The following is a 27,592-nucleotide window of genomic DNA, read 5'->3' as shown; positions in this document are numbered from 1 at the left end:
TGTGTCCAAACTTTTGGCCTGTACTGTATGTATGTGTATATATATATATGTATATATGTGTATATATATATATATATATGTGTGTGTGTGTGTGTGTGTGTGTTGCAGCCTCTCTCCTACGCACCTGCTGTTTTTTGGGTGTGCTGAGATTTTTTCCATACATTTTGAAATTTATTTGTTGGAATACCCAAAAAAAGAGACAGCTCATCTGCTGATTTTACCCATGGATATTAACAGTTGTTTTTACATTGCCTCACGGTGATGGCCATGGCTTGAGGCTTTTTGTTTTCAAGTTGTCCATCGTGAACGTGAAATTCTTCAGTTTTGGCACAAACGTCCAATTGGACTAAAAGATCCAATGATTAGAATTTGGCCGCCAAAATCAAGGTCACTGTGACCTTGCATCCGTCTCATTCTTGTAAATGGGGCTTGATGGAATTTCTTTTGATTTGGCACAAACGTCCACTTCAACGATGAAAATGATAGAATTTTAATGGTTAAAGGTCAAGATCAACTTGACCATGTGTCCGTCTCATCAATGCAATATCTCATGAAGGCTTTGAGGATACTTCCTCAAATTTGGCACAACCGTCCACTTGGACTAAAGTATGAACTAATTAGAATTGATAGTCAAAGGTCAGTGTCACTGTGACCTCACAAGACATGATTTTGGCCATAACCAATTTTGACAAAATTTCACACAAACGTCTAATAGAATAAAATGATGAAGTGATGACATTTTAAATCCAAAAGGTCAAAGGTCAGCTTCACTGTTATGCCATAATGTTCTGTAAAAACACTTTCCTGGCTATCATTCAACGTCATAACTCAGGAACAGAAGGGGAGACATTTGGAGAGATACTAAACTGATGACACTAATCTTGTGCGTCATTCTTGAAACTGTGCTGATTGTGTAGATCTTCTGTGCTGCCAGAATAAAGATGTGTGGGAAGCATCCATGTTTTAGAATTTGTAGCTTCTTTGCAGCAAAAGCCATATTTGAAGCATTGTCTGTGTCATGGCTACATGTGAGTCTGGACAGACATGAAAAACCCTTTTCATTGAGCCAGTGAGCTTTTTGTTATTGTGTTTCCATTATTTTTTTCACAAGCGCTGAGGCTGTAAGAATAGAAACGTTTGGTTTCCTGTTGTCTAATGAGCATTACAGCCTCATGAAGCTGTTTGTGTGGTTGTACACTTTTTCACAGCTTCCTGCTCTTCTCTCCCTTGCAGGCCATCCTTTTCTTGACCTGGTGTGTCTCTCTGTGGAGCCTCCTCCAAAGGCAGGAGCGTCTCTGAGCTGTCACCCTCTGGGGTGTGATAACTCTTGTATGTCAGTCGTTCCAGCTCAGGTCACATGTCTACGTCTGGAAGTGTTTACCAAAGGACAGGTAAGGATGTATCGTGATTACTCAAAATTTCAGTAGACTTGTCACTGTTTGCTGTCGAGGTCGTTTCCTTTCCAACATTATCATATTTTTGGGTAATCATCTGAACAAAGTCTGATGAATTCTACACCAGAAGTGGACTGGAAGTCTGTATAAAGTGTGCATTATCTCCCTTGTGGACTTGATATATTGGACAGCAGTAGAGACTCTGGACTTCATAGAGAGGACACACCCATAAAGTCTGCAATTTGGATTCAGCCCCCATCTCTCCCTCCCTCTACACTTATACCATGAACCACATCTGAAAGCAGCTCGTTTCAAGATGTTGTATGGTGTTTTCAGAAAAGTATAGTGTGAGGTGCAGGAAAAATGCACATACACAGTGCTGTGTTTGGTAAAAAACAATGAAGATGAAAGCACAAAAAGATAAATCTCCTCTGTGTGGTCCTTAAAGTACAAGAAATCGCTCAGCATGCGTGTTTTGTATGACATTTAGAGCAAACTGTATAAAGATTTTAATAACAAACAACATCTAAAATAACAATAAATCACAGATATTACAATAATAGCACTGACATCTATTGTACTGCTGTACAAACTATGAAGAATCATACTTAATGAAAACACAGATGTGTTCCTTCAGAAAGCACTGAAGACAATGACGAAGCATGACAATATTGCAGGACTCCACTGTGTAGGAGTGAAGTCTTTATGAATGTGTCTCCCACTCTTTCTAGGTCACACACCCTCTGTGCAGCGCTGCAGAAACTAGAGCAAAGGTCCAGAGCTCCCTCCAGACTCTGCACCCTCGACACAAGAGGCTGCAGGAGCCAGACTCTTACACAGTGAGCTACACACACAATCAAATCTGCACAAGATACATAAATACAGAAAAAGTTCTCACAGACACAGAAGCCAAATCTCAAAAACTACACTGTCTTTTCTTTGTCATTCTCTCCCACCAGGTGGCACTATCAGAGAAACTCCATAACCTGGTCACAGAGATTGGAAAAGGAAGCTCCAATAACAGCAACTTTCTTTTAGCCAACTAAATATGATCCTGGAAAACTGTTCTATTTTTATGTGTTTGTATTGACACTCTTTTCCAAAGTGCCTCACAGTGAAAGAAGTGCATATGTTTGTAGGGCCTTTTACTAATGAAGCCTTACAGTGTTAATGCCATACTCTCCAAATACAGGAATACACTAAGGGGTTGTGTCTGGTGCCATTCAAAGCTGATGTCCATAAAACAGGGTTAAAATGAACAGAACTTGACTTTGTACTTTGAAAAGCCCAGCGGGGACAGAGGGAAGCAAATGAAAAGGCAGCATCTGTCTAACTTGTTGGACTTTTTTTGCTGGAAATTGGTGGCTAATGTAACAGTCAAACACAGTCAGTCACACTTTCCATGTTGAAAGATCCATGTGGACTTGGAAATAAGCTATTAAATGGCTCTTTGACCTTTTCTCCATCTCTTTTTTTGGTTTAGATTACTTCTCTTAGATTGGACAATGGGTGATTTGATACAAAACGTAATACTAGACATACTTAAAACTGGGCCTGTAATGTTTTCAATAGCTGTAAAAGGTTTATTTACATTAGTAATGAGTAGAAATGTCTTGACCTCAGAAACAGTAGTGTACAAAATAAAAAACATCAAATCAAATCTTAACTCTAGATCCACTTATTAGCTTTTTCATTAATTTTACTACAGGAAAAAAGGTAGTAAGTAGACCTTGAGTCAAGATGTGCTGCCATACATCAGTATTGTCTGAATCTTGGGTTATGGTTAGGGTTACTAAAGAAATTACAGATTGACCCTTTGGTTTATATGTTAACATGAAGTAACAATTAACAGACACAGTATGCATCCCAAATGTGCAGTATTTGTCTTCTGTCTTTAATCTTTCAGACTCATCTTAATTTTTTTTATTTTTTGCTGTCATGTCAAAATGTCTTAAAGCTGAATCAATCAGCAAAATAAGCTCTGATGAACTTACGGCACACTCCCTGACCAGCAGCAAACAGCAGACAGACACAGTTAGAGACTGAGTAGTCTCTATACAAAAAATCGGGGGTCTGCCCCCAGAGGCTGTATTGCCGTCTGCCGAAAGTCAGACGCCGAATACAGACAATGGGTTCCGAGAATGGAGACTGACTAACATAGTGGAGCACTTAGCAGCTAAAGAGTCAGATATTTTTCTCAGGAACTGGTGGAGACCAAACTAAGAGCTAAAAGAGAGTCAATATTGGACCTGTATTCTTCAGGTTGACACAAAGACAACTCTGATGGGATGTTAATATGGATCTGTGTTTGTCAGGGCATGTAAATAGTAAGTTGTATGCTAACACAAGAGACAGAACAACAGAATAGGTCAACACACGTGTATGTGTTTTTCAGCTTGTTTGGGGTTTTTGCCTCCTAGCAGGGGTGTGGTGCTGCTGCCACTCCGACACATTTTTGCGTTAAGTGAAAAAATGGAATACTTGCAGTCTTCATTTGACGGTTGAAATTCATCGTAATTTTTTAAGTGCTTGAAAATATATAATCATCACAAAAGTACGGAGTCCCTACAGTTTTATCTTGTGCCCACAGGTTAATTATCTGATTTGAACAAGATAATTATCTTGTGAGTACAAGTTACCATCTATAAAAAAGTAGCAAGTAGACCTCGTTATCTTGTAAGCTGTTATCTTGTTTGCACAGGATAAGTGAAGAAATTGAATGGTCAGAGTTATCATGTTGACATTTAAGATGTGTTGATTGATTCTCAATATTAACTCGTGCATTTAGTGACATGCAAGAAAACATTCCATTTTAAAAGTTGCAGGTAGCTGCTGGCAGCACAGTGAATTATGCTTTTTTTTCTATAGCTAGCTAACTATTAAACAAAGCAAAACATCCTTTAATTTTATAGTTACAACGTACTAATGTAGGTACCTGCCACTGTAGGATCAGTGGTTAAATCACCTTTGAAATGAGCCACAAGTTAAAGGAACAGTGTGTAAGATTTGGGAGGATTTAGTGACATCTAGTGTTGAGAACTGCAGATTGCAACCAGCTAAAATATCTCCCTTTCAGAATTCCTTCAGTGTTCTTTGTTCAGGAAGCTTTTACCAAGAGCCAACTTATCAGCAGAGGTCTCTTCCTCTCCAAAACAAACTGACCAGCTAATTAAAACTGGTAGAAAATACTGAAAAGAGCAGTTTCACATTTCAAATCAGTGTTTCTCCGACGCTGTTTGGCATGTCTAAAATGGGCAGCTTAACCACCACATGCAATTTGTGCATACTTTTTTTTCTGATCCAGACATTCAGGAGGTTTTACATGTTTACATGTAGGTGAATTCCACAGAGGTCTCTTCTTCTCCAAAGCAAATGGTCCTGGTGATCAAATCCGGCAAAAATACTGAATAAAGCAGTTTCACATTACAAATTAGTGTTTTTCCAACACTGCTCATTGCAGATGGGCTTTTAACAACAGCAGCCGATGTGAAAACACGAATGGCCCCATCTGGAGCCAGTGTTTAGTGTGTCCATTGTGGGCTACTATAGAGACATGGCAGTGAACATGGCGTTCTTCAAAAACGAGGACCCACTCCCTATGTAGATAAAGATGGCTCATTCAAATCTAATGTAACAAAAACAAAATGATTCTTATTTTCAGGTGATTATACACTAAAAAATATATACTTATTATGTTATGTTCCATTCCTGCTAATATATACACCAAAATCCTACACACTGGACTTTTAACAATGCACACACATCCTTGGTGCATTGCAATACTTAAACAAATAGCACTGCACCCTGGCCCTGCCTCCAGTTGGTCAATATGTTTTTTTTTGTTTTGTTTGTTTTTTGGGTGTAGTTTACAGCTGGTGCTCGTATAAAATTGAAATTGTAATATATTGTGGGGATAAAAATCTAACTCACTGCAGCAGACAGATTATTATGCAGGCTGCCCAAAAGCAATCATTTTCACCAGGATTGCCCCACTTTTCTTCAAACAAGACAAAAAAATCGGCCCTAAAAACAGCATAATGTCTACAGATGGTGTATTTTAATAAGTACCTTGCTGTCAACTTATTGCTCACGTCACAACCTGTTCCAAGAGCATTTCTTTGTCATTTAAAACTTGTTTGCAGTTAATTTGCAGGGTATATTTTGATTTGTAGGCAACTGCAGTAGACAAAACATCCTGATCGTGTGCAATTGTCCTGTGTGTGATATTTACTTTAGTCCTGTTTGTGTTTGACTTAGTTTGAACTCTGGCTCAGTGGTGTTCAATGATTGACTGAAAAGTTACTCCTCTTCATCCTCTCTCCACTCTCTGTCATGAAAACTCTTTTCTACAAATCTCTCCACCCTCTCTTCCTTCCAGCTCCGGGACATATGAGAAGTGTTTCCTTGAATTCTGATTGGCTGCCTGCTGTCCAGTGGAAGTAGTCATGTAGATACACCCAGCACACATATGGAGCTGATTAGACATGGAGAAGCTGTGATGTCATCCAAGACTGCCTCATCTCACTGAGGTGGACAACACACTGAGGGTGAATCTCACACAGTTCACACTCAGAGGCATCAGATGATGTTTTCTGCTCAGGCACATCAATAAAGTTTCATTTATTAGGAGACACACTGTAACTGATATTCATCATCTGTGTTGGACGGAGTACTCCGAAGTTTTGCTTGAGTGAAAGTAGCAGTAACAAGAAAACATATTCAGTCACAAGAAAATGTCTTGCTTTCCGGTATTTTACTTAAAAGTACAATTATAGATGTATTATCGGCAGAATTTATTTATCAAAAAGTACAAAAATACTTATGGCCCCTTATAGAGTTGTATTACAGTGGCAGACTCAGGCTGGTATGTCTGAGGGGCAGGGCGATAAATAAATAAATCAGCTCCAGTCTCCTGCAGTGGGGCACCAACATGGAGATAGTTTTCCAGCATGTAGAGAAGGCTATCACTGTGTCAGGCCCACCGGTGGTTCACAGTTAACATGTAAGCAGCATTTTGATGCTGTAGCTGGTGGAGGTGAAGCTAAGCATAACAACAGAAGGTAATTTATCAATTTTATTCACATCTGCAAAGTGACCTAGCTGTCAAAATAAATGTAGTGGAGTAAAAGGGACATTATTTATGATAAAAATAAAAGGGGCAAATAATAATTGATTATCATCTATCACAACAGATAGTGTGTAGACTAAACTGTCTGAAAATCATAACGAAGGACGCCCATGACAATTTCCCAAAGCACAAAACATATCAAATTCACAATGATACTAAAGTGATCAACTCTATTTTAACAATATCTTTTAATGGACTTTTTGCTGGATAATGACAAAAATGATTATCAGTTAAATTTTTCATCCATTAACTAATTAAGTAACGGTTTTGGTACCACAATATTTCCCTCTTACAGTTAGTGGTGTAGAAGTATAAAGTAGTTTCCAGGTTTAGTGAGAATTTAGTGGCATGTAGCAGTGAGGTTGCAGAACTGAAGCTTCACCCGTGTGCTAAATGTGTGGGAGAACTACCACAGCTGATGCAAAAATGCGAAATATCCTTATGTACAGTCAGTGTCTGAGATGTCCATTCTGGTCTACGGTAGAAACAACATGGCGGACTCAGTGGGAGAGGACTTGCTCCCTATGTAGAAATAAACAGCTCATTCTGAGATAACAAAAACACAATTCTTCTGCCAATAGACAACCTTAAATCCTACACTCTGGACCTTTACAATACAAATATGCAAGTAAAGTACAACATAAAATTTCTACTTAAGCACAATCCTTGATTATATATATATAGGCTAGTTACCTACTGTATCTCACCAGTCAAGACTTAAATTATTTTTAAATGATTATGTGGCAATATTCATGGAGACATTTCCTTCTCAGTGAAGTTAATAATTGTAAACTGTCTTCCTTAAGATTAATCTGTTACATTTGTAAGAGATTCACACATCTGATAACAGATTTATGTAGGCTATTTATTAGTGTATTCTGGGATTATTGATACATTTGAAAAATATGTCATTTTTAGAAATATATTTCTTTTTCAGCTTCACTTTTTATTTTTTAGGACAAGTCATTGAGCTTTCTATTGTTTTTGTCAGTTTTTATTCAGTAGTTAACATTGTTTTATTATCTTTAATGTAAAAATATATCAAAAAATAAGTTTGTTTGTGACTTTGTACACAGCAGTTTCACAAAAATGTCACTGTTGAGTTTAGTGTTTTTTAAAACGTATAATAATAATAATAATAATAATAATAATAATAATAATAGAATTATCTATTTATGTCTAACCTAACACAAAAAGGAAATCATGGTAGAAAAATCTGCCAACACTTAAACACTAAAGTGTGTTTGAAGTGTAAATGATTTGTTGCTGCAGCTGATGACTGTCTGACATGTTGTGACCTTTGTCATTTGAACCCCACTTGACCTCTTGACCCCTCTCATCAGCCGCACAGTAGGCGTTTCCTCTCCTTCCAGCGGAGCTGCAGATCTCCTGGAGACCCGCGGAGGTCGCTCTGCTCTCTGCCTCCTCGCCTTCTCTGGCTCTCCGCTACCACTCTCCTTCCACTCCCCTCCCCTCATCCTCCCTCAGATATACTACAGCACAGAGGGAAAAAAAATCTGATCAAGCTTTTCCGGTCTGCTAGCCCTAATTTCCTCTCAAGACCTCTGGCGTTGGCAGAGCCGAGCAGACAGGGAGAGATCCTGGTCGAGGAACAGCGAGGAGAAACCGGGACAATTAGCGCGTCGCACCACAACCCCGCACGCCTCTGTACGGTTACTCCTGCGTAGAATAATGCATCATGTCCTCGGTGTAATGTGCCCGGGAAGGAGGAGTGTGTGAGGGGAGAGCAGAATGGTTCGGCGGATGGGAGCGCGGCCGCTCCGTGCTCTCCCATCCGCGCGTCCCTCCGTCTCCGTGAAGCCGCCACATCGCGCCCGCCGATGCCCGTCCTCCTCTCCGCCGCCCAGCTGCACTCACTATTTGTCCGTCTCGTCATTACATAACTCGGCGTCTTTGTCGCTCGCACTGAATTAATTTTCCTAAAAGCCAGGAGTGGGATAGACACATCGTGTTTGCCGCCCCAGCAGCAGGAGCAGCAAGCGGCAGCAGCAGGCGGCGACGCGGCGGCGGCTCCCCGAGCTGGATTTAAAGCCGGACTGTGCTGCCTTTGCTGTCGTGAAGGACCAGCAGGAGGACACATAAAGGGTGGAAACCTGAGTACAGCGGTGATGCGAGCTCACTCCGAGAGGATTTCACTGGTGTTCTGCCAGAAGCATCTGGAAAGGATAACACAGGGATACACTCCCCCTCCAGAGGACCAGAGGGTAATTCACATCTCAGACATTTCAGTGTTTCAGCTCTGAGTGTCTTTCAGCTAAAACCCTAATGTGAAGTTGGTTTAATCACACTGACACGTAAAACCTCCGCCTGCTCTGAGCAGCACAGTTTAGGTTCATAAGATTCCCTCTTGGCACCAGTGGTTTGGACATGTTGGACAACTGGTGCACCCAGTAAGTGATTAAAGGACAAGCATCCTCACCACACACCAGTACAGATTAGTAATCCTGCAAGGTTACCTCGTAGCTATGCAGTGAAGATGTGTGCAGCCAGGTTCAGTGGCTGCCTCAATGGCTGTGCCGATGAGGCCGCTGGTGGAGCCGCGGGGGCTGCTGGTCCGGTCACGGCCTCCAGGATGCTGGACTGGACAGAGGCCGGTCCCCGCATTCTCCACAGCCTGGAGATGGGGACGGTGATGACCATCTTCTACCAGAAGAAGTCCCAGAGGCCCGAGAGGAGAACCTTCCAGATAAGGCAGGACACGCGGCAGATAGTGTGGAGCAGAAACCCTGACAAAATTGAAGGAGAGGGTGAGTGTTGATACAAAAGCATGGATGGATTACTGAGTGGGCCCACTGGGCACATCATCTGTCATGTTATACAGTACATACATGACATCCCTGATGTGTCTCGGTCACGTGCAGTATACACACTTGTTTTTCCCTCTTCACATCACGTATATTGTGAGCCAGTCACAGATTCTGTATCAGAAGATGCTGAAATGTCAGCTGAGGCAGAAGCATCTGAGAACATGCTGACAAATACAGAACAGAACACCAGGGACAGTTTCTTCTTCTGCATGTACAGCTTTTAAAGCAGTGGTTCCCAACCTTTTGTCTCAGCGCAGTCCTGACTACATCATTATGGGTTGGTGTAACCAGAGAAAGATGTTCCTTCTCACATTCTTTCATTTGAATGATATTTTTTTTAGGCCTGGAGATCTATAAGTATTTTTCAGTGTTTCACAAGGAAAAAAAGCAAATATCAGAGAAAACTCTCAGAGGTATCTGGTGACTTAAGGTTGGGAACCACTGTATTTAAGTGTCAGATAACCTAAGTTAACCTAACAGACACGTTTTCTCACTACGCCAAAGGTTTTAGTTTCACGTGCTGAGATTTTAAGTTTTAAAAGTTCTAAAATGTTAGCGATGTTAAGCTATTCATCCTTAAACCTTCCCAGAAAAATAGAGGTAAATGGAATTTTGTTTGCAGTGTTGACAGGATTGATAAATTACATCAAGAAAAAGTAAGCAGCACTATCTCTTAGTAGAAGCAGTCTTCTGGTGCCTTAAGATATCCACTGACCTTAATAATAACTAGTTTTTCATTGGGACTATGTCTTCATTAGAAAGTAGTTCCAATAAATGTGGCAGCAGACATTTCAGAGATTTCTAACTCAAAATATCAATAGGTAAAATTAAAGTCATCTGCATTGCTAAACAGCATTAGGGGTCAGAGAGAAAATATGTCTTTTTGTCCTTTTGCTGAACTCATCCTTTAAAACGGGCACACATGGGCGGAATATTGAACCTTAATAGTCTTTTGCTACCGGGCCCTGAGTATCAAAACTGTGAAGTATCAAAAGTTGGCAGTGAAAATCTTGTCAGAGTTGTAATCTTGTGCCAGAGCTTTGCTGCAAGAGTTTTAGACAACACTTAACAGGGTAGTTTGCTAATTTTCAACCAGCTTTGTATTACAACAGTGTGACAAGTATGTGTAAATGAACCAGTGCCTAGATCTTCCTGCTCATCTCTCAGCGAAACTCCGCTGGAGTTTCGCTGGCTCTCGGACTGTTGTTCAAACAACAGGCTGTACCTTGCGTTTTCATACTGCCCTTCACCCATGTATGCCCCCACAGACACAGAGTATAGAAGTGGATCAAGAGACAGACCCGCCCCTCTTTCTCTCTCTCTCTCAAACTCAGACTAAACTCTGATCAAGCGATAAAACTAAGCAGTGCTGCTCAAATATAAACCATGACTCTGTTACTGCACTGCCTATTTCATGCCTGAGAAACATAGGTTAGTGCCCTGTTTAGCTGTAATAGCGAGAGTTTGTGAACAGGAAGTGAGCGCAATACTATTGAAAAAACTGACATCAAACAGTAAAACTAAGCAGCGCTGATCAAATATGAACCAAGACTCTGTTACTGTGTTGCCTATTTCTCACCTCAAATGTTTTTAGAAACATGTTTTAGCTTACCATTTAACTGTAATACAGGATTGTTTGTTACCAGCCAGGTGCCATAATGTTAAATGGGCAAGTTTGCATTACTACACCAACCAGTGGGAGTGTTTATTGGTCTGGTGCGGCGCTGTGCATTCTGGTAGTTGTAGGTTTACTACTTCTTGGGCGAACGCAAATGCCACATTCCGTTTTCCTTGTTTTCTCTGGTCATATAGCACCAATGTCAAAAGTATTTGTCTTTCTTCTGCATAGACAGCCCAGTTTTATGAACAGACTATCTGTCCAGTTATGAAGTACTTCTGTAACAATTGAGAACTTCAGTTATTAAATGAAAGACAAAAATGTTTTCTGGAAAAACCTGGTTGTATTTTTCAAAGTTGGAAAAAGTAAAGGAATCTGAGACTATGGCATATGGCTGAAAGCTGCAGAAAAGAGTTATTAAGTGGACCTTGATTCAAGGCTGTTTTGTCAAAATGCTGTTTCCAAGGTCAAGAATTAACTTGACTTAAAGAGATATCATTTTGGGGCTGAAACTCAGGTAACATCAGCATTAGTTTTGAAAAAATGTATGTGACCGATCAGAGAAGGAAAAAAACCCCAGTGCCTAAAACCAAAACTTAGTGTTTTTATAGTTTTGCCCCCCCCCCCACCCCCCCATCCTGACTCCAACTTGCAGCTGAGGAGCTGTCATGGCCGCCTCAGTGGACAGAAGCATCACGACCCTGTGACCTCTGCTTCCTCCATATCGGCCTGCCGGTAACTCTCCAGACAGAGTAGCATGCTGCTGCCACATGGATCCTGAGTCCAGCCCCGAGCTTCCTGTCTGTCTGCCTGACACGCCGCCTGACTGACTGACTGTATGACTGACTGACTGGCGGTGGGCTGAGGTGGCAGTGGCAGCCTGCTGGAGTGGAGTCAAGTGGCAGTGGTATACTTAAAGCGGCAGGCTGTTGTGCAGTTGAATCGGCCTGTTGGAGCACTGTTCTGCCTGTCTGGGTGTGGAGGCTATTGTCTGCGCCCTGGATTTTGTGGCCTGGGGGAGGATTTGTTACAGTGTCTGTTAGCACCGAGAAAACTTATGGCATTCACAACTGGCATGATAGAGTTTCCTTCTGTCTGCCATGTGTTATTGTAACGCTCAGACTTTATTCTAGCACCCTGTAAAAAGAAAAGAAAGAAGACTCCTCCCCTATGAGATAGGAATAGGTTACTGCTGTCTTGACATCACCTTGCTGAAGATGATCTTTTGCTGTAACTTAAGAAAATATAAAAATAGAAGAAACCATCTTCACCAACTGGGCAACATCTACATCAAAAACAAACAAAACACAAACAAATACAGCAGCACTGCAAGTCGAATGAAACAACTGAGTTGAAAGACAAAGAAGTTTCCTGGGGACACTAAAAACTGAAGAGCACGCCTGAACTCATGAGTTGGTGCCAGTTTTAAGATGAACTACATCGCCTTTATCTAATGCAAAGTCATTAACTGTGCATAATTCATTAGTTTATTTTAAATGGATGCTAGGAATCAGTAAAAGTCAAACACATGTATAAAAAATATCTGCAGTACATCAAACAACCCAAATTTTTAAATGAAAATAAACATAACCTTTAACCCATATGCCAACAAAACGGACACAAAGTCAACTTCAGTAACGCCATGAGCCACAAATCATGGCAACAACAATGTGCGGCACGCTTTTATATTTGTAGCATTTTCATTTATTTGCAGTGCATTTTTGTATGCAAAAGCATGTTTATGTTTTAGCAGCGTGTCTTTGTATTTGTGGATCGTTTATTATTTATTTGCAACACGTTTCGTATTTGAAGCACATTTTTTTTTGCATTTGAAGCATGTTTTTGGATTTGTGGTGCATTTTTTGTATATGAGAGCGTTTTTGTATTTTTCAGTGTGAGCTTGCATTCTCAGCATGTTTCTTTATTAACAGCGTGTTTCTGTTGCAGTGCATTTTTGTATATGAGAGCATTTTTGTATTTACAGAGCAAATTTGTTTTTCTTTGCACCGTGCTGCTTTATTTGCAGCATGTGTCTTCATCAGCAGCGTATTTCTGTTGTAGTGCGTTTTTGTATTTGCAGTGTAATTTTGTATTTGAAAGGGTTCTTGTATTTGCAGCAGATACCTGAATTTGCAGCATGTTTTTATATTTGCAGTGCGTTTCTGTATTGTTTCTGATTGTGATGTCCAATTAAGGAAGATGTTTTCTTCATTTGCTAGCATTTTATCTACTTGCATGTGTTACAGTGTGCTGGGCTCCCAGGGCTTCCGCAGTTTTCTTTTCTATCTCCAGTAACCCCATCCCCCCCTCGTCATTCTATGAAAGCTCAGAGATTAATGGCAGCTGCACACATGTAGGTGTTGTTTCTGCTCGGGGAGCCTTGCCAATTATTTATCTATAATCATAAACCACATAAACGGCGCCTTCACTAATCCAAGGGACACCAGCTACCAGTCTGAGCTTGCATGAAACCACGATGAACATCTCCACCGCTCAATCAGGCCAAATCTCCTGATCCCAGCATGGTGAAAACACTGCTTTCATACGAACAAATACACATTTTCATAACCCACAAACGGCCCTTTACGAACGACCTCCCTCTGGACAAACCACCAGTACATTCCAGGAACTCAGTAGGTCTCTCCTTCACTTTATCTCCCACAGCTCTATCTCTCAGCTACCCACTTTTCTTCCCTCCTCCTTTCTCTATTTTCCTCCTCCAGCTGTCCTCTCCCAGTTTCCTTCCCCCACACTCCCACCTAAACACCCTTCTCATTTTCAAGATTTTCTCTGACCTCCCATTTCACTTTCTCGCTCTAGTTTCTTTCACTTTCATTCTAAATGTTAAGGTCATTCATTTTGTTCTCAGACATCTCACTCATATTTATCTGTCCCCTCACTGTGTCTCCTCTCACCTCCCCCTTCTGTCCTGCTTTTCCTTCCTTTGTTTTTGTTGCTTCGTACTTTTTTTTTCTACTGTTTGCTTTAAAATAAAGTTTCTCCCTCAGCTTTGCTGTTTTTCTTTGAGATGAGCGCTTTGGCAAACAGTGGAGGTATTAAATCCTGAGGCACAGGAAGTGCAGGGTTATCAGGGAGTGTCTCGCTTCCCGTCTCAGATTGAAGGACTGGCTGGCTGCAGGAAAACAAAAGGTCCAGCATCTTCTGCAGGAAGCTGAGACATGGACCACAAATGAGGCGTTGGTTTGGTGGTTTGCACCAATAGGAAATGATCTAAAGCGTGATTAGGACTGTATCAGTGTGTTTGCAACTTTAAGCAAATGCACTGATGTGGTCCTGTAAAGAATCACGCAAAAACTTCTTTTGGATGCAGATTCCTTTTGCCAAAATTTGCAGCCACCTTTGAGTTGACACTAATCCAATTAAGATTGTTACTTATTCAGAAAGTTTGAATTTAGTAAGTTTATTGAAAGGTTAATGACTTCTGTTGTGCCTATAGGCTGTAAATTCAGAGTTCAGAGCAGGTCATTACAGATTGAATATTCAGTCTTTTTTCCATGTTCAAACTTGGAATAAAAAGTGACAGCCCTTACCCAGGTTTAGTGTCAGTTCTTGTACTTGAAGCCCTCCATCGGCCTCTTTACTAACCCCTCTCCATTTATCTGCCTCTTTATTTGACCGCTTTTCAATCAGCTTCCCATCTATCCATTCGCTCATCCATTTTATAACCCGCCCTGTAACTTATTTTTCATTCTCCCATCATTTGCTTCACTGCCATTTATAATCTCCAAGTAGACTTCTGCCATCTGGTAGGGAGTGATGTCACCAGCTGTACCAGGAACAGTTTGTTTCACTGGAAGTGCACTGCAATTATCCTCGGCTGGTGGTTTCAGGTCAGCAGTGCACACAACTTGTGGTGCGTTCAGGGACCTTTCATTCAGTACTAGCACTGAGAACTGACTGAAAAAAGAGACAGTAACTGTCCCACACCGGAGTGATTACAGTGTGTTTTATTTCTAGGAGACTGTACATAGTGTCTTCTACTCTGATGTGTCTCCAGTTGGCTCACTGTGTCGATTCCCCTCACCTCTCCCTCCTGTTACGTTCATCAAACCCGATATCAAACCAGTTCCTTGCAGGAGTTTGTGTGTGTGTGTGTGTGTGTGTGTGTGTCTTTATCACAACCATGTTTATAGCCTGGACCAGGATTAAAGGCCACAGTGGGAGGAATCATGCCGTGTGTATGTGTGTGTGTGTGTGTGTGTATACTCTCCTTACCTATCGGTCTCTCTGTTGTGGAATGAGACATGCAGGGTGTGTGTCCAATGTCCAGACTAAATGGCAGTAAGTAATAACGGGGAAGACCAGAGAAAAACAAATAGCAGTTTTTGGGGTATTGTTGATGTCAGTTTTGGAGGAAAATGAGTCGACATCGAATGTAAAGCACTTTGTACTCAGATAACTTGTGATACCTGAGTTTCAATACCAGTACTGGAACTTTATCAGGAAAATGTGTTCTACAAAGCCCAAGTTTTCTATTTAACACAACCTCTTGTATGCTTCAGAGTTCAACACAAATCTTTCATTAAAGAACCAAAGTTTAACACTACAGAAATTATCAAGCTCAGCTGACTTATCTCTGACACCACATTGGCAGCTGTGATTGTTAGTTAGTTGGATGGAGTTTGATGGAGTTAGATGCTGTGCCGCCTTTTTTCCTCAAAAGGGTCGTGGTCATATCGTCCACTAGAGGGGACTTTCTGATGCATTAAAGAATAAGGCTGGGGTTTTTATATTTTCTTATTGTCAACAAATCCCATCTAAAGAACAGCAGCAACTATGTGCATGTCCATCCCTGAATACTTTCTGACTTCCTGTATGTGGCTCTCAGCCTCGAGCCCTTTGGTTCCTATTTAACACGTAAATCTTTAAAGGTATACTTCTACCGTTTAGGAACACAGCATTCAAATTTGTCTCTCCTCCCTACACTGCAACCCACTATTGTGGGAACACTTGAACAAGCTAGGCCAATTCAGCATCGCTCTTCATGCTCTTCTTCAGTGCTCACCTGTGACAGTGAACGCTAACCCCAGATTCAGTCTCATTTTGGAACGGGCTTTGTCCATTTGTTGTTTTGCCTTGCTATATAAGTTGTGTCAGCAGTTTTCATAGCTTCCTCTTGGATGCATGCTGGTATTAGCTGGTTGCTACCTTTTTATAAATTCCTGACCCCCCCCCGCACTGCTAATGGCTGGGGGCTACACACCATCGCACAAAGGTTGTAGTCTGTACGTGTCACAAACATAGCAAAACAAGAAGGAAATTAGGAAAATCCCACTCTGTATACTTTCAACAACAGCTCACAAATAGCCTATGTTGTGTCATTTATGAAAGAAAGGCTCAGAAATCGTGTAAAACAGCTGCTCACTGTAGTGTCTCTCAAACAAACAGGAAATAGCCCATTTGTTGGGACTATGTCCAACAGCGGATTAATCTGCATTTGATGCTCTAGTGAGTATTTGTGGCAGTAGGATGGAGTACGTGGGATTCATTAAAAAAACGACTGTGCTTGTGTTCATTGTAATAAAGGAATATGTCACCCAGTGTAACATTGTGGCTCAGCGATGTATTTTTAATAGTTTTTAGGTTTTAAAAACAATATTTGTGGGTAGTAACTCATTGTTGGTTGTGTTTTTTAAACTGGGAATTTGTTTGTTGCAGAATTTCCTTTAAAAGTTTAAAACGACGCAGGATACCTGTGAGTAAGAGCTCAGATTCAAATATGCGTTCTTCTGCTGCGTCTAGCTCTGAGCCCTCCTTCCACTAAGTAATGGACACATTTCCATCTGAGGATAAAGGACTTCTCTCTTTATCTCATGCCAAACGTGCTCCTTGTCATCTCCACATGCAGGAGGCTCAGATAGGAACCAGATTTTCTCCTCTGGGCTGTTTGATTCAGGATTATATACAACCTGCTGAGGATGGCTCGCTTTAGCCCGATAAAGACCAGCAACAGGCTGTGATTGTTCTGTCCTCTGTATCCCCTGTTGTCTCCTTGTTGGGAGATCACTTTGTCCTAGTGGGAAGTTTTGATATCAAAAATCTCTATTCTCCTTTCTTTACTCTGTGTTTTATTTGGCTGAAGGAAAATAGCACCCAGGTTTACAGGAGTGACATTCACTTCAATTGTGTGTGTGTTTGCTGTAGTAGGTCTGTGTTTGGTGTGTGAATACCAGAGCATCTATGAGCGTACGTTTATGTGTGTTTGCACAAGACATCTGCTAAGTCAATAAGCCGGGTTTTTCTTTGTGGGTGTGGCGACTGCTGCAAGTGTCAAAGTAGAGTCCAGAGTTTACATCAGACTCTGTGGTCGGTCGCCTGACTCGGCCACTCTGTTAACCCTTAGCTCTCAGTAACTGTTCATTTATGTCTTCATTACTTATTTAATGGAAAAATAAGTTGACAGACCCTGACACAAGGGTGGACTATAACCTTTTAAATGTTTTTACATTAAGTGGGTGATTACCAAAAGAACATACTACATAATATATACTTGGAGTTCATTAATATCTGATTTTAATGTCTTCAATTTACCTCAAATCATATAAGCTTATGGGACAACCAGCTCAAATAAACAAAAGTTTATTTGATAAAATTGCAGATAAAAAAAGTGCAGTTCTTTTGATTATTTACGTCATGCATAAGGTAGATTATTTTATAAAATTTGGTTTGCATGTAGAATTCTGTCAAACTTTGGTTGCAAATGTGTTCAAATCTATGTTAGTGAGCACTTCTCCTTTTCCAAGATAATCCATCCACCTGTCAGGTGTGACATATCAAGATGCTGATTAAACAGCATCATTACTACAGTGTTATGCCTTGGGATGGTCAGAACAAGTTGAAACTCTATTATCTAGATTATCTTTGAAAAGGAGGAGTGCTCACTAACACAGATTCAACAAATATGAAATATATATGTACAAATACATTTTGTTGCTCTGCAGTTGTAGGTGAATGGAAACATACCCAGCATATAGACTACTAACATCACCCAGATGTGCTGATCACTGGTACAAGGAAAAAACAAACCGGAGGCCAGCTCCTTATCCCCGCGACTTTCGAACAGCCTTAGGATGCAAAATCAGAGCGGGTGTACATTGTTATATTAACGGAAACACTGAACATTACACCGCACAGTACAACATGACCCAGATGTGCCGATCACCTGCACCCTTCTAAAATGTAGCCTGTAATGACATGACATGACAAGACACAATAACCTTCAGATAATTTTTCTGATGGCGCACTGGCAGAAGGGGAACACTGTGGATAAATGAAAAATGAAAAACGTTTATTTCAGATGTTAACACATTGCGAGACTTTGTAAATATAATAATATTACCCAAAATTCTGTTGGTAGTGCGTTTTTTTTTTACTTTGTTCCTGCTAAAACATAATATATTACTGTACTGTGCCCCCAACACTATACGAGTCACAGAGCTAAGCCTTTGTTTTTACGAAAAATAAATATCCAGTGATCCTTCTGAACACTGATCCTTGAAAGCTGTATCCACACACCCTACTATATAGTTTGCAACACTGACTGTCCCCCATTTTATTTAAACGTCTTTCTGCTAACAATCCTACTGTGCAATGTGCTGCATTTTATAGTCGTGAAAATTACTTTTGAGCTACTCTTAAAATGAATATTAGACCTACTATGTGTCTAAAATCTCAGTTACTTAATTTACTATCCAGATGTGACTGTATGGTCTGTGAGGATTCTGGAAATACATCTAAAACTGTGGTCAGTGTTATTGAATCAACTAGGTAATTTTAAGATTGTTGTGTATTTATTTTTCAGAAAAACAAGCTTGAATGTAATGGTAATAAAACATGGAAGACACACACTGGGGCGAGGGGAAAGCAAGCACAATAATCATATGTTTTTTCAACTAAGTCATCAAAACCCTTGTTCTTTAATGCAAGAGCAGACTGAAGCAACATTTTAAAGGCTTCACTTTGGTCTTTTGCTCTCACATATGTGAAGGAAAAGTTACAAAAAGTGTCTATTTGTTTGGCTGCTGCTGCTTAAAACCTCTGCAGACTTTTGGAGCATCCTGCCACCAACAGCTGAAATGTTTGTGTGTCTGTTTTTTGGCTCTGTGGACACACACACACACAGAGTACATTTGTTGAGCTCTCCGACAGCAGATTTCTGTGTGTTTGGCAGGCAAATGAACAACGTGCCAAACTGTGATTTATGGTGTGCATATTTGTGTTCATGCAACACTATCCTTCCTTCCTTCCTTCCTCCCTCCTCCAGTTGACATACGAGAGATCCGGGAGCTGCGGTTGGGGAAGGGCTCCCGTGATTTTGAGCGCTACCCGGAGGAGGCCCGTAAACTGGACTCCGCCCACTGCTTCATCGTACTCTATGGCCTGGAGTTTCGCCTCCGGACGCTCAGTGTTGCTGGTCAGTGTGTTTATATACTATATGTGTGTACCTGGAACACCCAATGTGCTTTCACAGTTACTGTCTGTCACATTTACAGGCATGTCTGACCAATATCTGCTAGTCTGATGACTTAAAATCTGTTGAACCTTTTCTCCACTATTACTCTCAGATTATGCTTCCACTAACAGAAGAGTTTTATGTTATTATAGCATCTTTCACATCACAACTTTTCATTTATTAGTAATTTTACAACACTTTGCTGTGCTTTGAAATGTAGGTCATAGAACACATAGAACATGCTATTCAAATATTTAAGTAAGAATAGAATAAAGTGAAATAAAATAAAAAATATACATACAGTTGTGAACAGATAAATCCTTACAAACATAGTATACATCTAAAGAGACATTTTGTTTATGGTGGGAGTATGGGTAGTGCAAAAGGTAATGGTACAGTGATGTGCAAAACCAGAATAACAGGAAGTTCCATGTCATTTATATTTGCTTTTGTATGTAGAAAAACTGTGAGTGTAATTTCAGTTGCTTAATTCGCTCGCTCTTAAAAAAACAAACAGTAATAATTACAATGTAATCCAGTTTCTTTCTGAGATCTTGGAACAGAGTAACATCTCTGACATGCGTCAGGAAAAGTGAGCAGTTAAAAATTGTATGTTGTATGATACTGTAGTCAAGACCACCTTAACAGAGAGCAGTGATGTGCTGGTACCCCAAAGGTACCCCTGATCCACAGTGGGGCCTCCTTGGATCAGATTGGTTCTGACCTGCTGAGGCATAGACACAGGACCTCTGGGGGTATCCTGTGGTATCTTAGTCTGCAACAGTATTTGGGTGTGTGGAGTGCATCAAGTGGCATCCTCATGAATGCCAGGACCAAAGGTTTCCCAGCAGAACATTGCATTGTAACGAAATTATCAGTGTTACTCACTTCACTCGCCAAGTGGTTGTATATTTCGCCTGATCGGTCTATATGTGTGTATGTACAAGTGTACCATGAGAAATGTCTTTATAATAATAATATCTTTATAATAATAATCAAAATGCTTTGCAGAGGTGAATTTTATGTGTGGGCATTTTTTCTTTGTTTTCTATGAGTAAACAGAGCTGAAATCAACCCAGACAAGACTGAGTAAAAATGTGATCCTGTCCAAGACGAGACTGCGACCTTCAAGAAGTGGTCTCAAGACCCAGACTGATCTGTAGAATGACAACGCTGATGTTGTAAACATCCATCACAGTTTATAGACTGACATTTTGGTTCAACTTTGACCTGCTCCTGGGAAATAAGGGATAATTACCATAATTTCAGGTGCACTCACTGTTGGTTTTACCTCTGATTAAACCGATTTAGGTAATCTGGCTAAACTTCAGTCTTATTTCCCACTATTCAGATTGCCTGACTTTTAGTGACATCTTAATGTTTCCACATCTTATGTATCACTTAAAAAAAAGTAATGGACAAGACTACAAAATAAGACCTGACTTTCAATGAATTTGAATCTGCATTTAATTGACACATGCCCTCAGTGACGCCAGAGATGGAGCCAATCAGAGTCTGGAGCATGTTCCAGGACACCACAGCTGACGTCACAGATGACAACAATGATTTCACTGAGTCTGTGGTGGATTTAATTTGTAAAACAACAGAAGCAACTGTACCCAAAACAACAATTAAATCATTCCACAACCAGAAACATGGATTACCAGAACCATCCAGAATGATATAAACACTCTTAGTACAGCCTATCTGGATATACAGACAGCTACAAAGCAGCAGCCTACAGTGTAAGAGGCAAAAAAAGGACTACATTGCACTGTACAAGTTGAAGGAGCTGTCAAGATCACATTTCACTGGAGTGTTACTGTGTGCGACTTCATGTTACAAATAATTGATTGAGTGATTGATTAAAGAAGCTTTTAAATAAACATTTATTTTAGCTGCTTGTTTCCTGAATTTGCAATCTGACATTTTAGAATTAGGACTCGCCAAAGTCAGACACTGTTACACTTTTCTTTCTCTTCTCTGTCTTTGTGTCTTTGCAGCCTTCAGCGAGGAGGAGGTCAACATGTGGATCACTGGTCTCAACTGGCTGATGATTGACACTCAGAGAGCGCCTGCACCACAACAGATAGACAGGTGTGTGTCGGTGTGTATGACTGTTGTATGTAGTCATGATTTAAAGGAATATATCACTGAATATTTTATCTGTTGAGTGTCAGACACCCACCCCGTCCAGCCTTTAAAGTAGTTTGCAGCATGCTCCCAGTACTGAAACAGTTATTAAATTATTTGAGTAATTGATCCACAGAAAATTAATTGGGAACAGCTTTGGTAGAAGTGATTCCTTTAAGCATTGCTTAACTATTTATTTGTGTATTAATAAATCCTTCAACTTGTCCTACATGTCCTGTATGTGTAATAAAGTGATATCTAGTTGCATCAAGAGAAGGAGCAACCTGGTGGGGAAAAGGAGGTGCTGGTTGGAGGAGAGGACAAATATTTGTGTTGGGATGAAAATATTTACTCCAGATGAATGTGCGGAGGCAGTTTTGGCTTCTGTGGTGCGAGCAGGAGAACAGAGGGAGGTTGTGGACATAATGTGAGCGGTATATGTTTGGAGGCGGTCAGAGGAAATGAAATAGCTAATTTTGTCTGTGAGTGACAGTTGTGTAAACTGTAGATTCATCAGCTTTCACTGGGTCTGTCAAGTACAGACTCTTCTGTATCAACCCACAACTTGTTGCTTAAAGTTAGACATTCTCCTCACTTTTTGTGTCAGGAAATATGAACTATTTATCCATTTTGTTTTTCCATGGTTATTTTAATCCTAAAAGACTCTTTTTAATATAAAATGTGGAAACAGACCATTAGAAAATATACAGTGTGTAAGCTCAATATTTAAGTTATTCCAGTCTTACGCCAAATGACATTTTTAGCGACATAACTGTCTCAGACAAATTTCCAATGTCGCAATAAAATCATGAGAGTCTTACCTCAGTTGATGCACACTACCGCACCAAACAGGAAGCAGCAAAGTGGGTAGACAGTAAACATGGAGGGGCACACGAACGTGAACATGTCTCAGTTCTCTTGGACTGTAGAATAAAAGGAGAAACTGGTAGAGCTGTGGAGTGAACAAGAGTTGGTGTTGGGTGTGTATCTGATTGATGAACCACTGCTTATTTTAGTGAGAAATCTTAATTTTTGAAATGGTTCACCTCTCATTCCCACAGTGTCCTCCCACTGAACTATAGCAGCTAACCAATGTAGGCTGGTGGTGAGCTAAAATGAATACTAATTACATACGACACCTCTTACCTTGTGTTTCTAGAGTATGTGTCTTTGTAAACAATTGGAATTGTTTTATCATATCTCTTAAAGGGAGTCTGGTGTAATATTTTCCATCAGGAGCAGGATGGGAAATATTCACAAAAGGAAAGTAGTTGTAGTCTTGTAAATAGTGATCCTGCAAGATCCCCCGTCTTTGCAAAATCTTATAGTGTGTGACTAAAACTAAGTTTGTCTATAGATGTTAGTGGGTGTCAGATTTTCGTCATTTCAACATCTTATAGTGAATGGTAGGCATGAGGCTGAAATACCAGTGATATTGCAATGTTCATCATTACAGAAATAACACTCTATGGTGTATGGTAATACACTGCAGTTGTATTGTCAAAAATATTGATTAATCAATACATATTGATTCTAAATATTTGAAATGGTTTCAGTAATCCTTTTCTAAGATACTCTACACTGGTACCAGCTGTCCAGCTATCTCTCTCTCTCTTATTGTTAATATTTATTACAGTTATTCTTCTATTTTGTGCTACTAATCAAGAAAAGAAAAGCCTTGATATATTTATCTTTAAATTGAAAATTCAAATTTTATGCTTCCATGTTAATATTTTTTCCCCGTGGTATTGAAAAAGAGTTAAATATGTATATTTTTAAAAAAAATTGTGTTGAAGGTAGAAATTCCAGTATCGTGACAACACTACACAGCAGTAAAAAAAACAATGCTGTTTCTTTATTTACATGTCTCCTACAGCTGGTGAGGATGCTGACTCTTTGCTTGGGATCTGTTGTGTTAGCCTCAGTCTTTATATAGCATTGTCATGTACATAATGGTGGGCAAACTATTGATTATGCTCAATGCATCACAGCTTGTTTCATGTGGGATGTATAAAATGTTTCTGCAGGGCTCCAGGCCTCGAACATATAGTCACATTTTGCAACCACAGAGCACCACTGTGACTTGCAAATATTATTAATGTATGAACTGAGGAGCTATTTGTTTGTTTCCTGTTTATAGTGAATAAATCCGCCCGTTTAACAGCACCACTGTGACTGTTTAACTTTTTGCTAACTGCCAACATCTACCTGTTGAGCGAAAGCTTCAGGTTCACAGCATAATATCAGCACTTCTGCTGCAGAATCTAATGCTGCAGTTATCTAATTTGATTATAACATTAGTTTATTTAGTAGTAAGCATTATAGCAGTTTACAGTAGTTCAGAGAAGATTTTAATATATCGACATATATATTGTGTATCGCGATACAGCCAAAAAATATTGTGATATTATTTATAGGCCATATTACCTGGCCCTACATGTATGTAGCTAGCAAGTGCATATTTGCGACCCATTGTCAACCTATTCATGGAGCCAACCTGAGATCAATATCTGATTAAGTCATCTTGAGACAGTCAAATTCAGCGGTTGGCAGCTAGAATTAGAATTTCATGGGGTTAATCTGCCACCATTATGATAAACTGCATATGTTGTGCTGAAACACAAAAATTGACACCCACTTGAGAATGTTAATGTAGGGGGCGCTAGCACTGTTGAAAAATGAATAATGCTCAGCATTCTTCTGTTTGGTAAATACAGTACAGGCCAAAAGTTTGGACACACCTTCTCATTCAATGCGTTTTCTTTATTTTCATGACTATTTACATTGTAGATTCTCACTGAAGGCATCAAAACTATGAATCAACACATGTGGAGTTATGTACTTAACAAAAAAAGGTGAAATAACTGAAAACATGTTTTATATTCTAGTTTCTTCAAAATAGCCACCCTTTGCTCTGATTACTGCTTTGCACACTCTTGGCATTCTCTCTATGAGCTTCAAGAGGTAGTCACCTGAAATGGTTTCCACTTCACAGGTGTGCCTTATCAGGGTTAATTAGTGGAATTTCTTGCTTTATCAATGGGGTTGGGACCATCAGTTGTGTTGTGCAGAAGTCAGGTTAATACACAGCCGACAGCCCTATTGGACAACTGTTAAAATTCATATTATGGCAAGAACCAATCAGCTAACTAAAGAAAAACCAGTGGCCATCATTACTTTAAGAAATGAAGGTCAGTCAGTCCGGAAAATTGCAAAAACTTTAAATGTGTCCCCAAGCGGAGTCGCAAAAACCATCAAGCGCTACAACGAAACTGGCACACATGAGGACCGACCCAGGAAAGGAAGACCAAGAGTCACCTCTGCTTCTGAGGATAAGTTCATCCGAGTCACCAGCCTCAGAAATGGCAAGTTAACAGCAGCTCAGATCAGAGAGCAGATGAATGCCACACAGAGTTCTAGCAGCAGACCCATCTCTAGAACAACTGTTAAGAGGAGACTGCGCGAATCAGGCCTTCATGGTCAAATAGCTGCTAGGAAACCACTGCTCAGGAGAGGCAACAAGCAGAAGAGATTTGTTTGGGCCAAGAAACACAAGGAATGGACATTAGACCAGTGGAAATCTGTGCTTTGGTCTGATGAGTCCAAATTTGAGATCTTTGGTTCCAACCGCCGTGTCTTTGTGAGACGCAGAAAAGGTGAACGGATGGATTCCACATGCCTGGTTCCCACTGTGAAGCATGGAGGAGGTGTGATGGTGTGGGGGAGTTTTGCTGGTGACACTGTTGGGGATTTATTCAAAATTGAAGGCACACTGAACCAGCATGGCTACCACAGCATCCTGCAGCGACATGCCATCCCATCCGGTTTGCGTTTAGTTGGACGATCATTTATTTTTCAACAGGACAATGACCCCAAACACACCTCCAGGCTGTGTAAGGGCTATTTGACCAAGAAGGAGAGTGATGGAGTGCTGCGGCAGATGACCTGGCCTCCACAGTCACCGGACCTGAACCCAATCGAGATGGTTTGGGGTGAGCTGGACCGCAGAGTGAAGGCAAAGGGGCCAACAAGTGCTAAACACCTCTGGGAACTCCTTCAAGACTGTTGGAAAACCATTTCAGGTGACTACCTCTTGAAGCTCATGGAAAGAATGCCTAGAGTGTGCAAAGCAGTAATCAGAGCAAAGGGTGGCTATTTTGAAGAAACTAGAATATAAAACATGTTTTCAGTTATTTCACCTTTTTTTGTTAAGTACATAACTCCACATGTGTTCATTCATAGTTTTGATGCCTTCAGTGAGAATCCACAATGTAAATAGTCATGAAAATAAAGAAAACGCATTGAATGAGAAGGTGTGTCCAAACTTTTGGCCTGTACTGTACATACTTGACCAAATACGTACACAAGTCAGAACAAACAGAAACATCTATTCTTTCTTTGCAAGAGTGTATTTTAATTTCAGTTTCCAGCAGATAAATGAATTTCAGCTTTCAGTGATCACACGTTTTTTTGTTGTTGTTTTTTAAATGTGTGTGACTTCTATTTTTAATTTCAGTCGGACTATTTGGTTCTTGTCATAATTGTTCTTTCACTCTCATATTTTCTCTCTCCATCCCTCCCTCTGTAGGTGGCTGAGGAAACAGTTTGAGGTCATGGACAGGAACCACGAGGGCAGGTGGGTGACTCGCCACAAACATGTCAACACCCAATCAGAGCTTTCACAGCAGCCTGTGATGGATGCTTATTGGCCAGTCTGTCGCAGCAGGTGGAATGTGGAGGTGAAACAAGATCCAGATGTCATCAAAGAGCATGTCGCACCCGTGTCAGGAGTGTGCGCCGACCTTTACCTCCACACACATCCACACCCCGAGGCTCCACACATCACACACACTTTCTCTGTCCGTTTCGCTCTTGTGCTCACATTAATAAGTCTGGGCTTCTGTTTGGGTGGAAGCTGCTCCAGGACAAACAGCCTGCCATCGCCTGATAAGGAAGCAGGAAGTGATGCGATGGGCTTGGAGAGGGCAACTTCCTGTCTCCTGTGAAAATAGTAACAGTAACAGTAGCTAGACAGAGGGAAGCGGGTGGAGAGATGAATCAGACCTGGCAGTGATGGCGGTCATTGACCCCAAAGATTCTCTGAGTGCATTGACTTGGATTCTGTTTCTATCTGCTTTTCTCGCATCCTTCCTCACTCTGTTACTAATGGCTGAAAGTTGCATGTGTTTTGCTAATCAGTGAAAGTGATAATCCATCTGCTGTTTGTCCTAGAAAAAAAAAGGCGATGTCCAGGTAAAGACATCAGCAACCTCACAGAAGCAGCTGCAACAACTCCTGTGCAAATATACACTTTTATTGATAAAAACCAAAACAATCTCACCACAAGCTCCATGTCATTGTTACAGCAGATGGACTTTACCCAGCTGTTGTGGAGTTGTAAATGTTAAATTACATATTTTTTTCTACTTTTACTTTAACTTTTTTGAGTAGGGATGACACGATCAAGCAGCTGCCAATAGTTATCAGCCGATATTCAGTAAAAATAAGCGATTGGTAGATCAGGACTAATGCCTCCTAGTGGCCGATCGTGATGGGGGGGGGCGGATTAGTGACTGGTTTTGCTAATACCTTGCTTCAAATGAACTCCCACTGCAGTGAGTGGTGTCCTCATGCCTGCCCCATGCCACATACACACTGACTGAGACAGATTACATTGCATATTTCAAAGGTCACTCTACACTTACTGTAGGGTACTTGTTGCATTGCTCTTTGGGAGTTCTTTGGTCTGCTGTGTTGATTGAACGGACTCAGTAAAAGCATGTTGTTGACAGAATAAGAAACCAACTAGATTGAGTTTTTGTGGTTCTTTACTTGATATGGTACAGTCACACAGCATTCATAGCTTAGGTTACTCTGCCCCATGGTAAAATACCCAATACAGTCAAACTCACCTGCAATACTGCTACACTAGGTACTATGACAACCGTATTTGCCAATTTAGCTCATAGATGATCAGCAATTGGTATTTGCGCCAAAAATTAAAAGTTCGGGGCGTCC

At 40.5% G+C, this 27,592-nt stretch overlaps 2 protein-coding genes across 2 annotated transcripts in view; both read left to right on the top strand.

Annotated features, from left to right (window-relative positions):
- The window catches only part of naprt (nicotinate phosphoribosyltransferase), a 16,103-nt gene extending 13,249 nt beyond the window's left edge, over positions 1–2,854 (top strand). Inside the window, exons 11-13 of the mRNA XM_049587078.1 lie at positions 1,234–1,391; positions 2,126–2,233; positions 2,354–2,854. Of these exons, the coding sequence (XP_049443035.1) occupies positions 1,234–1,391; positions 2,126–2,233; positions 2,354–2,440 (353 nt within the window). The 3' untranslated portion in view covers positions 2,441–2,854. The remainder of the gene's footprint in view (positions 1–1,233; positions 1,392–2,125; positions 2,234–2,353) is intronic.
- Positions 2,855–8,448: 5,594 nt separating this feature from the next.
- Positions 8,449–27,592, top strand: part of LOC125895319 (1-phosphatidylinositol 4,5-bisphosphate phosphodiesterase gamma-1-like) — a 36,067-nt gene continuing 16,923 nt past the window's right edge. Inside the window, exons 1-4 of the mRNA XM_049587063.1 lie at positions 8,449–9,290; positions 19,253–19,402; positions 21,445–21,538; positions 26,163–26,210. Coding sequence (XP_049443020.1) covers positions 9,020–9,290; positions 19,253–19,402; positions 21,445–21,538; positions 26,163–26,210 — 563 coding nt within the window. The 5' untranslated portion in view covers positions 8,449–9,019. The remainder of the gene's footprint in view (positions 9,291–19,252; positions 19,403–21,444; positions 21,539–26,162; positions 26,211–27,592) is intronic.

Source organism: Epinephelus fuscoguttatus, linkage group LG10, assembly GCF_011397635.1.
Source record: "Epinephelus fuscoguttatus linkage group LG10, E.fuscoguttatus.final_Chr_v1".
NCBI classification, from domain to species: domain Eukaryota; kingdom Metazoa; phylum Chordata; class Actinopteri; order Perciformes; family Serranidae; genus Epinephelus; species Epinephelus fuscoguttatus.
This window is presented reverse-complemented; position numbering and strand designations above follow the sequence as displayed.